General features: G+C 33.3%; 2 protein-coding genes across 3 annotated transcripts in view; one reads left to right on the top strand and one right to left on the bottom strand.

Annotated features, from left to right (window-relative positions):
* Positions 1-14309, top strand: part of Flo2 (Flotillin 2) — a 255373-nt gene that overhangs the window by 110413 nt on the left and 130651 nt on the right. The gene's annotated exons all lie outside the window — the stretch shown is intronic.
* LOC113395527 (glucose dehydrogenase [FAD, quinone]) overlaps positions 6347-14309 on the bottom strand; it is a 34704-nt gene continuing 26741 nt past the window's right edge. For both annotated transcript variants that reach the window (XM_064218254.1, XM_026633123.2), the window contains exons 2-3: positions 8483-9264; positions 6347-8209 (exon numbers count right to left, since the gene is read on the bottom strand). In XM_064218254.1, the coding sequence (XP_064074324.1) occupies positions 6500-8209; positions 8483-8623 (1851 nt within the window). In that variant the 5' untranslated portion in view covers positions 8624-9264 and the 3' untranslated portion in view covers positions 6347-6499. The remainder of the gene's footprint in view (positions 8210-8482; positions 9265-14309) is intronic.

Raw genomic sequence — 14309 nt, 5'->3', positions numbered from 1 at the left:
CACATTCGATCAGTTTTATTTAATATCTGGAAATTTATACTTCATAGGGAGGAATTTGTTCGGGCAGTTAGTTTATACATAAAAGTTGACGTTATATATATATATGTTTGTTACGTAGAAATTAAAATTGAATTTCATTACAGAATCAAAGATTTTCGATCGACGATTGGATAACCGTAACCGTCACCGTTATCACTTTAAACGAAACTGTTGTCCGGTTTAATTTATATGATTACAGGGCGCGGTACCAGAAACCAAGGTTTACGATAGTAAGCTAACAATGTCGACGATAGTAAGGAAACAGACTCGATTTCATCCAGAAATGGAAAGTTCTCTAATGAACATTACGTCACAGAGTGCACAAACATATATTATACGTAGACGTACATACACAAAATGATTTGCAGTTTCTCATAGTTTTGTTTGTATGTTCTATAACATTTTTTGTAAATAATATATTCAGATATAATTATGACAAGCGTGAAGTAAGTATTTGTTAATCATGCAAGATAAATAAATAGTAAATTTGTATTTAATTAACATACTTATTTAAATCGGTATGCAACAAAAACAATTAAATTGTTTGAGCGTTTTTCTCCGTACTGTATGTATATCTAGTATATTTTGAATCTGTGGTATTTTGACATTTTATTGCATAGTCAGCATGACACTTGAATATTTTGATAAAAAGGAAAAAAAAGAGAATTTTTTAATACTACCCGTTAAACCCAGGCTTTTCGTTTAATTTTTTTTTAATATTTATTTTTATTTTTTGTGTAACATTGATATTTTTATATTAACGATATATCATACATAATTACATTCCCCGCAACGATGCTAAGGCAGATCATTAAAAGTCGTATCGTTGCTTTTAGATCAGCTCCTCAAGCGCGGTGTGGGATGCAGTCTTTGGTGTTACCACCGGCCTGGGATATAGATTCTAAGGAGAAAAACGGACTAGAAATAATGTTTTAACTTCTCCGACGACGTATTAATTAAATTCAGTATTTTTTTACTATACATAAAAAACAATTAATGCTCTAATTATATTCTTTAAAATGATTATATTGACAAATGTAAAATTTTGTGAGTACGAGGTTTTATTATATAACTAAAGTAATATATACATTTATAAAGGATGAATGTATTGATATTGCAGAGTTGAAATTTTGAATGCACAATTACGAGACTGGTTCCTCGAAAATTTGCTAATTTTTCTGCTTGCGACGGTTAAATATCTGTAAGGAAGACACATTTACGTACCACTGTGTAAAATTTTGTTGACGATTTAAGTACAGAAACTATTGTCATCTAGTAATACAAAAGTGGTCAATTTTTAACATAGACTCAGCTTAAAGAATTAAGTGTTTCTTTCGAGTAATCTATTTAAATAACCTTTACTATTGCCTCTCACTTTTCAAGTCAATCTGCATGATTACATTTTATTTTTTTGTCCCAGTTTCATAGTTATTCCATAACATTTTAAATTTTTAAGTGCGTTGTTACAAAATTGATATATAATAAAAATGTAATTTCATGTGTGCGTGTAATATTAAAAAAGACTTCATACATACGGCCTTATTTATAGACGTTGTTTAGCGTGTTTAATTAAACAGTTTTTTTTTATCTCTTTCTGTCATTATTGATTTGACATTCGAAAGAAGACAGCATTTTTTAAATGATCTCTTTCTAAAAATATTATGTTATAAATATATAAAACACAAACGTTTTTTCCGTTATTATATGCACTGATTAAATGTTTAACATTAAATTAATTGAACTAGTAATTAGCTTTTAAAAGGTGTCAACATTTTTTTTTTGAATTTTTGTTTGTGGATGATGAAAAGATTTGTACAGTTCTATTAATAATCTTAAAATAAGAGTTTATATAAGCGGCTTTATTGCTGCTAGTAATTTCTTACAGATGCACTTTATCGAAACGGGTTCGACTATTAATAGGAATCAATAATGTATCTACATTGTTACATAGAGTTTTCCGTGAACGTTAAGATGATGGTGAAGCTGTAAATTTTCATACAAAAAGCGATAAAATTTGTTTATGTTGGAGATATTATGAAAAACCAGGTCCGTATGTTTTTATTGTAAAGAAAAATTTAATACGATGTAAGTTATTAGCATCTAAATGTCTATTGTTGACTTAAAAACTTTATCGAACATTTATGTTTTTTTAAACTAAACTGATCTAAATTACTATAAAAGAAATAAGTAAAAATCTAGATCAAGAATTGAATCTAATGAGAGACAAATTGTCTCATTTCATTAACAGGAATTAGCTCCATACCTTATCAAAAGGAGAGAAAGCCTTAACCCAGCTGTAAGACACGTACTGCTATTTTAATTTTGTTTTCTAAACAAATAAAATGTTCGTATTTTGAAAAGAAGCATTTTTGCACAAATCGAACTTTTTGAATGTCCGACTATAGTTGGATCATTAAAAACATATATTAAGTAATCAACAGGAAAACCGCTATGCGTTACAGAGCCTCTTTAAACATATAAATTTATTATCCGATAGTCACGCGTGTCATATTGTACTATAAGGTTACTATGTCACACTCGCATGCCAACTATCACTGTACGACGTTTCAACGATGAAAGATACGAAGTCAAAGTACCTCAATTATATGTTATAGTAATTTGTATAGACGGACATTCGTCTTTTGTGTTATAAGGACTTTGTCATATTTAAAGAGAAACAAAAATAATTTACGAAGCAATAATTAGATATTTACAATAATATATAATAATGATTACATTTTGATAACTAGCATCCGTACTCCTTAGTAAAGATTTACTCGTTTTAACCACTGAGCTATTTGGGTCTAGCACAAATCAAAAACTATGCAGTCCGCTTATGTACATTGACGACACCAGCGTTTTTGGTTAAGGATTTAGAACCGCACACCTTTTTAAGCAATTTGGTTTTAAGTGAGTTGCTTTATGATTGTTTAATTTACAATACATGATTCCATTTAGCCCAATCGAATACGTCACCACAAAGATAGTAATGTATATAGGTACAAAGCAGACATGTATTTTTTAATAACATTTAGGTATCGTTTCGATACGCTTTATATCAGCTTCAAAATGACTCAAGTTTCAAAAAATATAATGTAGGTGACAATAATTCGATCGCGCTCTATTTAAATATTGAATATATGTTATTATAAAACTCGATGTAAAAAGCGTGTATGTTTGATTATATTAAATTACGTACGAACTGGTCGGCTGTCTAATTCTAATATTTTTTTACTATATATTCATATTCAGAATCGAAAGTAACATTTGGACATGTGTATGTTTGTCTACGTTTAGTTGACACACATACATAACATATGATTATGACTCGAATATATCGTCGATTTCATTTACATCCATTAAAAAAAGAAGTACTTATTTTACACGTATTATATTGGCTACACTTGTGTAACTAAAGAAATCAGTATTCGAACGATTGTAGGAAAGGGATTTTAACATACTTAATAGTAATTGTCGTATTGTATGAAAACTTTTTAAAATATTTGTAATTCGAATGATGATACAATGATGTGATGCTTGGCCAGGATGAATACTGGAATACTTCAATGGCGTCTAGTAAATATATTTTAGGCTCATTCGGCTCGTTTTTACGACCTATTTTATACTAACATACGCGAGTAGTATGTGAATATTAACAGACTTCAAAGAAAAGGGACATTCTTAATTCATCTTTCTATGTGTCTATGGCTTTACTTATATTAAATGCGAAAGTAACTCTGTCTGTCTGTCTGTCTGTTGCTCTTTCACAGCCAAACCACTCAACTAAATTAGATGAAATTTAGAGTGAAGTAAGTTTGAACCCCATTTTAGTGTCTGACACATGACGACTTATCCCTAAAACGCAAGCGAAGCCGCGGGTTATACCCAGTATTTTATGTTTATGATTATTTTTGTGTTGGGTTATATACAGTATATTTCCAAGGAGTTTCTATTTCAATTTCATTGGTATGTACTTATATGGACTTTGTCATTTATTTTCTTTGAATCGTTTACATACAATAAATAAAATATTTTTATTGTTTTATCTAGAATTTATATATTTTTTAGAGGCGTGACCGCGGAACCATGCGATATGATACGATGTTTGAATTATATAAGTGGCGTACGTGATCACAAGTTTTATGCCCTCGATGTGAAATCAACTCCAGCGCAAACAATGCAACGTATGGGAGGAATTTCAATTTCAACGCTTACTAAATTATGTGTGTGTATTGTGATGATAGCTGTCACCCACCCAGTCCGCTAGGCTTTGTTGAAAATTTAATTGATTTTTATTTTATGTAACGTTTATAAATAAAATTACAAAAATAATATGTAAAAATGGCCGTTAAATAAAAACGCTTCCTCTTCGTTTAGGGAGAGCGTTAGGAGCTTATTCCACCACGCTGCGCCAAAGCGCATTGGAATACCATGAGTATACACATGTGGCAAATGTTTACCGGTAATTAGTGAAGATAAAATAAAAGTAGCAGTAATGTGAATGTGCAACTGTTCGACTGAGGCTTACCGTTTGAGAAGAGGATAGGAGCATATTCTGCCACGCTGCGCCTATGCAGATTGGTGGCTAAACAAGTGATAGATTTTTACTCAACTTTTTAGGTTTCCTCCCGCTGTTTTCTTCACCGCCATTAACTGTACACTAAATTATAAACATAAATTACAACTACAAATGCCAATGATAGTCCAATGTTGCTTGCCTAGTTTAGAACCCACAATCTTTAAGATTCAGGTGATCCAACCGGCTCGAGACGAAATACAAAATACACAGAAATATATCTCCCGATGTAATATGACTAAATGTATCGTATACGTAACGACTTCCTCAGATTTTGTATTATTATGCCATCTTATACTTTCATAATAGTAACGTTTCGATCGATCTTATAGATAATTGCAATTGTGCAATAGGAAATGCATATACATTGCACTGAAACCTGTCCATTGCGTGCTCTTGTTAAATTTGTTTTCCTATCCTATAACTAACATTGTATATAATATATAATGTTTAGTTTAATGTATTGATTACCAAGAATAGTTACTCTCTCAAGCATCTCTCTCTGAAAATTCTGAATTAAGATGGTGGATAGGTCATTGAACTTTAGATTTATCACAGTTATAATATATGTATGAATTAAATGTAACTAATTTTTCAATATATTTCACGTTTTCAATACACTGTAGGTTGTCGTATATATATAGTTATATAGTTATTTAACTTTACTATCCACGATTAAGACGGGATGATTTATTTTGAAGGTAAAGCTTGAGTTGGCAGTTAAGACTTTACCTGAGCGTAAGCCGGTGACGTCAACAAACTCACGTCGTAACTTTTTGAGTTGGACACGAGCAATCGTTGATTTTCTTTTAAATTAACATAAATTATTGAGTAGATTAATAATTACGTCATAATTGACTGAAATATTGATTAATCATATAAGTGAAATAAATGTTAATGTTGATAGACATAAGTTGATTTCAAAGCATTTTTTGAAGTGTCGATGGGATTTGGAATGAAGCAAATTATTTAAATGTTTTTTTTACTTGGTCGTAGCCTCAAGCAAGCCAGGGTAAGTACTACCTACTCATCATATAGTCTACCGCTAAGCCATATCACTTTATCAGTATTGTTGTGTTCCGATTTGTATAGTGAGCGAAACAGTGTAACTACACGTACAAGGGACAGAACATCTTAGTTCCCAAGATTTGTTGTGTATTGGTAATGTTATAAATGGTTAAAATTTTATAAGGTGCTCAAGTCTATAGGCAGTGCTGACCATTTACCATCAAGTACCCATTTGTCTGTCCGCCTAACTCTGCAAAAATGAAAGAAACGCATACATCAAAATATTTTTATAAGTATACGTTCTAGGAAATCTGACTTCTTACTCATTATTGGCGTTTTAATTTCAATCTATAACGCGATTTCATGTAAGTTCCTAAATATTATATAGGGAATAAAATAAATTCATCTACAAGAGACATCTAGCGGTAGCTCACTGTATTAAATGGGCTATTAATAAAACTCTGAATGCCAACCACTAGTCGATAACAGATGGCGTTATTACTTTAGTACTGTGATCATAGATGGCGTTGTATCGTTTATTTAATTTTTAAATGCATTCGTAAATATTCTCTTTATGTATTCAGTTTATTTTTTATTTTTAGCAAGATATTTAACAAATTTTTGATTATAATATTGTATTTCTACTGTTTATCACATATATTTATGGAATTGTATGATTAAAATAAATTATTAGTATTATAAAATTTATAATAAAAAAATAAGTATGTTTGAAGTTGTTTATTAACAAGTTTGAGTATAATAAAATTATGTACATACTTAATTACAATTGTTTTAAACATAAACAACTAAAAGTACTTTGTGACATAAATAGTTCTTTAGCGTCCAATGACTAATAACACACAGCACTGAACACTGTCATAACACAAGCCAATCTTCCTTGATCATATCAGAGCCTTTCTCGGCTATCATTATAACGGGAGCATTAGGGTTCCCGCTGATAATCGTCGGCATTATACTTGCATCGACTACCCTGAGATTAGCTACACCGTGTACTCGCAGGCGAGGATCGACTACCGCATCTTGATCGTGATTTGGACCCATCTTACAAGTTCCCGTCGGATGGTATATTGTAAACGTGAAGTGCTTTAGAGAACACTCCCAATATTCATCGCTGAACAGCACGTGCTGTTGGCAACCCGGTAAAGGTATATTGTGCGGTCTCGACCCGTATTTTTGGAACGCAGTCGTATTTGATAAAGCAAAGGCAATTCTTATACCCTCTGTCAGCACCTTTATATCTTCTTTGTAAGCGAAATAGTTAGGCTCTACAGATGGTTGTTGAAAAGGATTTCGACTTTTTAATTTTATCCAACCTGAGCTCTTAGGACGCAACAGCAAAGGTAATATCGTCCATGTCTCAGCTTCTTCAATAGGTTTATAAACGGTATTATACACTCGATCGCGCAAATTTAATATTTTTCGTATCTGCTCCCCACCGTCAGAGTTTACTGAGCTTGGTGCAAAGTGAAATTGTATGTCAGGCCAGTTTCCAGATGGTGGTGCATATTTGGTGTTAACAAATGCCAAACCTTCGATGCCTTGCGTGGTCATTGGTCCTTTCTCATATAAAATATAGTTCATAGCGACTGAAAATGATTGAAAACGATCCTTTTTAAAGGTGATGGGTTTGTTAACAACAAATGTTAGACCTCCCAACCCGACATGATCCTGAAGATTGTGACCTACTTTTAAGTTGGCTATTAGTGGGATACCATGTTCCCTTAAGTGGTCTGCGGGACCAATGCCACTTAACATCATTATTTGAGGTGTTGCTAGTGCTCCAGCCGACATGATGACTTCTCGCTTAATCCTGACTTTATATTTTTCACCGTTACGATAAAATTCTACACCGTAAGCCTGTTTTTTGACCGTATTTATAAGTATACGCGTGACCTGTGCTCCTAGTGCTATATGTAAATTTTCTCTGTTCCGAATAGGTCTCAAGAAAGCCTTTGCCGTGCTACATCTACTTCCACGTCGCATAGTTGCTTGCGTCAGCATAAAACCAGTTTGTTTTGCACCGTTTATATCGCGGTATTGGTAACCCAGTTCCATTCCACCTTTTAAAAAAGTAACCGATAAAGGCGTTCGCCATGGGGCCTCTTGGACCGTCAAATACCCACCGGACGAATGGTAAGGCGTGTTCGTTAAGTATGGATTGCGATTATCTTCGGATTTTAAAAAGTAGGGTAGCACTTGATCGTACGACCAGCCGGGATTGCCGAGTGCCTCCCAAAGATCGTAATCATTTCGATTGCCTCTGACATACACCATAGCGTTGAGTACGCTGCATCCGCCGAGTACTTTGCCTCTGGGCCAGTTGCAGCGATCACCATTCATTGCGAGGCAGTAGGAACGGTTTTTGGAGGGCGTCGTTTGGTATTTCCAATCCATTTCGGAAAGCTGCGTATATCCAGCTAGGGCTGGGATATCTGATATCTCGTTCTCATCCTGACCGGCTTCAAGGAGGAGCACGGTCCAGTTGCCGATCTCAGAGAGCCGTGATGCGACGACTGCACCGGCTGAACCTCCACCAACAATTACAAAATCGTAGATCGGCAATATCTGAAATGTTAAATAAGATATATTAATACATGTTAAAATTGTAGAATTGAATATTGGATTAATTATTCTAGTAAACTAATTTAAAAAATCGTTAATCATTCGATATTCCGTTAAGTAAATTAAAAACAAGAATCTTGAACAACATTCTTTAAATTTTATTTTATGAAACGCCAAATATGCACTTTACTGTATAAATAATAATTTTAAGTTTATTTAATTGTAATTAAGTTAATGGAACATTATGTAAATACTATTAATGAATGTGACGCTTACTTTGTTGATGTCGGTTACGTATGACTCTGGATCATATTGCTGATATCTGAAGTACGTGATCCCGAGAGCCAGGAGTGGTATCAGCCCCAGCACGGTGATGGGAGAAGGTGCCAAGCTTGCTAACGCTCCTGCCGCCTCCATTCTTACCTTCCTTATACATCTACGTCTACGCTAATATTTACAACTTATCCTACTAATCTCAACTAAATCCAATTCTCTATCTTTTTCCGCTGCTCCTCTGCCGATATAATTTTAGGTGTGTAATTTCTTATACCGGCCCTCTTAGGCGTCGGACCAGCCTTCAATTTAGCTTTCTCGGCTTCACTGAGATACCCTTTCAACCTGTCGCTTTTATTTTCGTCTTTGTCGTCGAACAATTGCTTATAGCGTTTATCTTTGGGTATTTTGACTGGTTTATAAAGTTCTTTGTTTATATCTTTGTAGTGATTGTTCTTGTATAAGGATGTGCAGTAATAATCACTGTTTGACGATCTCTCGGAACGGCATTCGTAAGCACTGGAACCGCTTCTGTAGCCACTGCTCTCCGTCGAGGAGTTGTCGCTTTTGAAACTCTCGGCACTACTTCTTGCTCTGTGACGTTTGTAATCTGTCCTGTCGTAGTCGCTCGTTCGATAGTCGATAGGAGAAACTCTGTATTGTATGGTATCGTCGTATTTGTCCTGATATTTTTTTACAGGAGCAACACTGGCTTGAGTGATGAAGGATTGATCTTGACCCATGATTCGATGCGTGGCCGTGACCTCCGTAGGGAAATCTTATTTCTGAAAAAAAAATAGAAATAAAATGAATAAACGGATTTATATAGTTTAACGGTAAATTAAGTACCTTCCTATATTAATGACGGCTTAACGACACGTGCTATGCATATTATTAACAAATACATTGAATTTGTTGATATAATTATAATGTAATCCTTGTTACGATTTTATTAGAAGCCATGAATCTGTAGAACCTTGTAGATATAACTGTTAAACGACATAGACTAACTTTTGAAATAGTTCGTTCAAGGAGGAAAGATAATTTCTAAGTATTGTAGGCATTAAAGCAATTGTATATTGATTCCACCGACACAGGGCTTAATAGCAAAATAAAAAAAAGAAATATAATCATATGTAATAGTTATAATATAATCATATTAAATTAAAGTTAAGCTGTTATTTGAATGTCAGTTTACGTTTGCTGATTGCTTGCTGTCTCTGATATTGAATTAAAATTGGATATTTTGCACACACATATGACGATTATGACAATGTTACATACTGTACCAAATAAAATACACTCTAACGTGGCAAGATAAATATTCATTATATTTATCTGGAGTATAGTTTGTTTATATAATGTGACCAAAAACAGCGTCAGTTATTCTACTAACAAGTCTGCGATAGTTGACTTGATAGAGAGCGAGGTAGAATCACAGAGATACATATCCCGATATCATCATTCGCTGTTCAGTCGAGTCAGTTAAGACCCTTCTGATGGCAATGTGACAAAATTAGTTTTTTTCTTATATGTTTTTCTCGTGAACACAACGATAGCTCGTTTTTTTTTAGCACAGCGACATCTTTTGGCAGTTTAACGCAACTGTTCGGTCGACAACCTTTAGTATGTTCCGTTAGTGAATATTATAACCTCCTTTGTAAAGAAGATAATAATTATTTATTAATAAAAATCAGGTTTTTTAATATGTACATTAAAAGTCGAATTTACAGAGTAATTAATTATTATGTTTTTAATTTTACTAATTATGTAAATCTGTAATGAGTTTTATTGTTGTAATAAGGTTTTTTTATTTTATTTGAATTATTTTTTTACCGCGTCCTTGTTTATGTCTACAAACAGGTGAAATTCTGTCTGAAAACAATAAGTGCTGGTTTTCGTTAACTATCTCTGAGATTAGATTTTCTACAGTAATAAACTTTCACCGGTAGATTATTGTTACTCTATTAAGATGTTTCAACGACTCTATAGTTTTCGTTTAGATTTAGTTCGAAATTTAAATGTTTGCTCTTTTTTATTTCGTCAGTTTTCACTATCGACGGCTTGTGAAGTGTTAATTATTTCACGTATGACGGTATTAGATACATAATTCACTATCACTTTCACATTTTGACGAACGATATTTATTTAGTATTAGCTGAACCCGCGGCTTTTCCCGCATATCAATCAGTATGTGATGAAAATCGTCCTAAACATCACATTGTGCCATATAATTTTAGTTAGGTATTATTATTTAATAATAATGCATATTTCAATGAATTACTAAATATCAGCAATAATCCAGTACTGAGACAGTTGTATTGTGATGCCAAAATTTCATCTCACGGCACGCACTTCTGACTTCAAAGTTGTCTGTATTGATTAATGATTTTTCATTGTTTTCAATTTACAATTGACATAGAAACCGTTATAGTGGCTTATTTATTAAAAGATAGATAGATGATTCCGCGGACTTTGTTCAGTTTTACTAGAGACCATTTATCTTGTAATACTCCATTTATAACGAACCATTTAGTCAGTCCACACGGATAAAAAAGTTCCGTAAGGCTTTTTCTCCTGGCTTGCTTCTCTGATATCATTATATTAGGTTAAAATGTTAGCCTTTATCACGCGTGGATTAGTTAGCTTTCCGATGGTGAAAGAATTATCGAAATCGTTTAATTAGTTTCGGACTTTATCGATAAGAAATAAACGAATCTTTCCTATTCTATGCTATAGTAACGGTGCTTCTTTTCGAGTTAAAAAGTAGCTTATGTAGTTCTTTGATTAAACTACCGCGATGCAAATTATAGTCGCGATCCCTTGCTCCGTGAAAATCAGAAGCAAAACTATTCCACGGGTAAACTATTTGCTATTCCAGACTATATTTTATCACTTTGGCAAATTTCACCCAGATCCGCCGTTCTGGCGTGAATTGAGTAACTGACAGTTCAATCGAACTTTCGCATTTATAATATTACTTAAATACGTATAAATAAACGTAACTTGTTAATTATGTTAAAGATTGCGCAGTGCGATTCTGTAAGAATTCACTTCCTATCTCACCCGTGAAATGTTAACGACCGACTTAAAACCGACGTATGATACGCTAATTATCTATTCTAAATATTTTATAATTATTATAGTCGATGTCGTATATCACGTTCTGAGATTTCACTGATCGTCTTGTAATATTTGCTATTGGTTTTTGCGTTTCTTCGCGGGTTCGTTTCAGATATGGTTATTTCAAGTTTTATATATTATTTTTTGTTTTCTATTTATTTGTTTAATGAGATTTATTACCTTTTTAGTAGTTCAACATGATGCATTATTTTTATTTGCAACAAATATTATAGAATAATAACAAAAAAAATTTAACGCAGTCAGTGGCTGAACTAAGGTCGAGGGTTCAATTCTCGCTTATGAAATACATATATTTGTGCAATTCACACTGTCTGTCATTGCTGCTGTAAGTTGCATAATATGTTTTTGCAATATTTTGCCTAATTGGGTAATCTTTACCGTTTTCCTTTGCCTGTCTAAAGGTCTAAAATCTACACTAATATTATAAATGCGAAATTAACTCTGTCCGTCTGCCTGTTACGCTTTTACGGGCAAACCACTGAACCGAATTTGATGAAATTTTTTGCGTAGCAAGCTTGAACCCCAGAAAGGAAGGAAGGACATGCGCTATGCTTTTTATACCTAACACCTGAGGATCTACCCCGAAAGAACCACGAGAGACAACTAGTCTCATATATATATTTATAAAATGCATGTATGTATATCGGTCTGAGATTAAAATAATCTTTCGTCTGATTTTCATGAAAGTTGCCGTATATGTGTATTTTTTTAATGAAGGTAACTTTTAACTTTCTGTAGCTCGCCTCGAGGTGGCGCTGTAGCACAACCTGTATACCGTTCAAGCGCTTGCCATGTAAATTGTTATAAACACAATTACACATACATACATTTACAAACGTAATAACAACTACATTCACTAAAGCAGAATAATTGTAATGCGTTTAGCCAAAAATAATAAGACACCGCTTTGAACGATTACAAGCCAACAAGCGTGGTAACCAAATGTTCCCATTGTTAAAAAAACGTTACAAACAATCAAATGACAGAGAAAATTGAACCTTATGTCAGAAACTATACCGACTAATATAAATTATGAACGTGAAAAATACTCTTAAGATGCAAATTGCAATGTTACCTAAATATTTAAAACAAATACTTTTAAACGCTCCAGCTCCTTAAGTCCATTGAAGTGGTTGCAAATATGTATATTGATTGTTATGATACTTTTTGTGAACACATATTTGTCAAGGTACAACAATTAGCATTATTTGGAAGGATAAAAATGTATACTTTGAATGTTGAATTACTAAAGAAAAATATCACGTTTTTTAAAGCCTAAATCTCAGTACTTTGATTTAATGTGCTTAATTTGTGTTAATAGTTAGTTTATCTCGTGCTTGGTTGTGACGTACATTGTGATTAACTTGTTCTAAGCCTTTGCCAAAAACGGAGAGATCTTAGCCAAGCTACATTTAGAGGATGATACTTAAATAGGCATAATTTCCGGTTAAGAAATTAAAAATCAGTAATATTCGATGAAAAATTCTATACATGATTAAAATTTTGGAATTCTAATTATATGACAGGAATGTAAGTTTCATATTTGTAGATGGAACAGATCTATCAGGAATTAAAAAAATATATATAGTCGTCAGGTTGGACTTGAGAGTATCAAAAAATTTAATTTGATCATAAAAAAAAGTATTATTACTATAATAAAGCAACACAATTACAATGCGGGACACCTATTATGTCATAAGACGGACTTCCTCCCCAAGGAGCGCCAATGAATGTTATGTATAGAATGGTGAGCGAACAAATCCACGGGCTATACATATAACCACGGCTATCGTATTGTTTGATACTTTACATGGTTATAGGAGTCGTGGAAGCCGTCTGGTTAGGTACTACCCACTCATAAGATTAACTACAGGCACAAAGGACATATCATATGTATTCCCAAGGTCGTTGGCTTATTTGCAACGTAAGGAATGGTTAATATTTATTAAAGCGCCAATGTTTATGGACAGTGGACTTACCACTGGGTGGCTCATTTGTCCGTCCACCACCCATATCATAAAAAAAGGAATTCAGAAAATTATAGCTTAATACACATATCTTACATGACCCGAACAAACAAGCCGTTACCGTTTGTATCAATTTTCTGCTCGAATTATTACCGGTGAATTATATTATTGAATTAATTTCCTTACACATGAGTTACGTCCACAGGAGTCCCTACTGAGTATTTTACCGGTTCTTCCCGGTATATTTCACATTCCAAACAGGTGGTACATTTAGAATTGAAAGGTATGTACCCGTTAGGCCTTCTGTACAGTAAAGCCGAAGCTACAATAGCGTCAGATCGCAAGTCAGCGTAAACGAATAAAATACGCTGCACCGCTGACGAATGTATCACGAGGAAAAGTAAGCACCATATAGCTCATTACCGCAGTATCGGACTCGCAACTGTTTATCTTTATATATTTCAGTAGTCTTGATTAATTCGCAATCAATCTCTTACCTAATATTTAATTACGAAAATCATCTGAGATTTTATTTTATATAGTTATTTGTGTCAAATTTGATAAATAGCTAATGTTTTCAATACTGGCGGCGACAATCTTCTATCGGCCTAAGCCTTTTTTTTAACTTTTCATAATAAAAAGACTACATCTAAAATACGACTAAATATAGAAAATTCCGCGACGTCATAAATTCCTTTTCATATATAAGTCACGGAACT

This window comes from Vanessa tameamea, chromosome 21 (assembly GCF_037043105.1).
Source record: "Vanessa tameamea isolate UH-Manoa-2023 chromosome 21, ilVanTame1 primary haplotype, whole genome shotgun sequence".
In the NCBI taxonomy this organism is placed as follows: Eukaryota; Metazoa; Arthropoda; class Insecta; order Lepidoptera; family Nymphalidae; genus Vanessa; species Vanessa tameamea.
The sequence above is the reverse complement of the archived record's forward strand: the minus strand, read 5'-3'. Positions and strand labels throughout refer to the sequence as shown.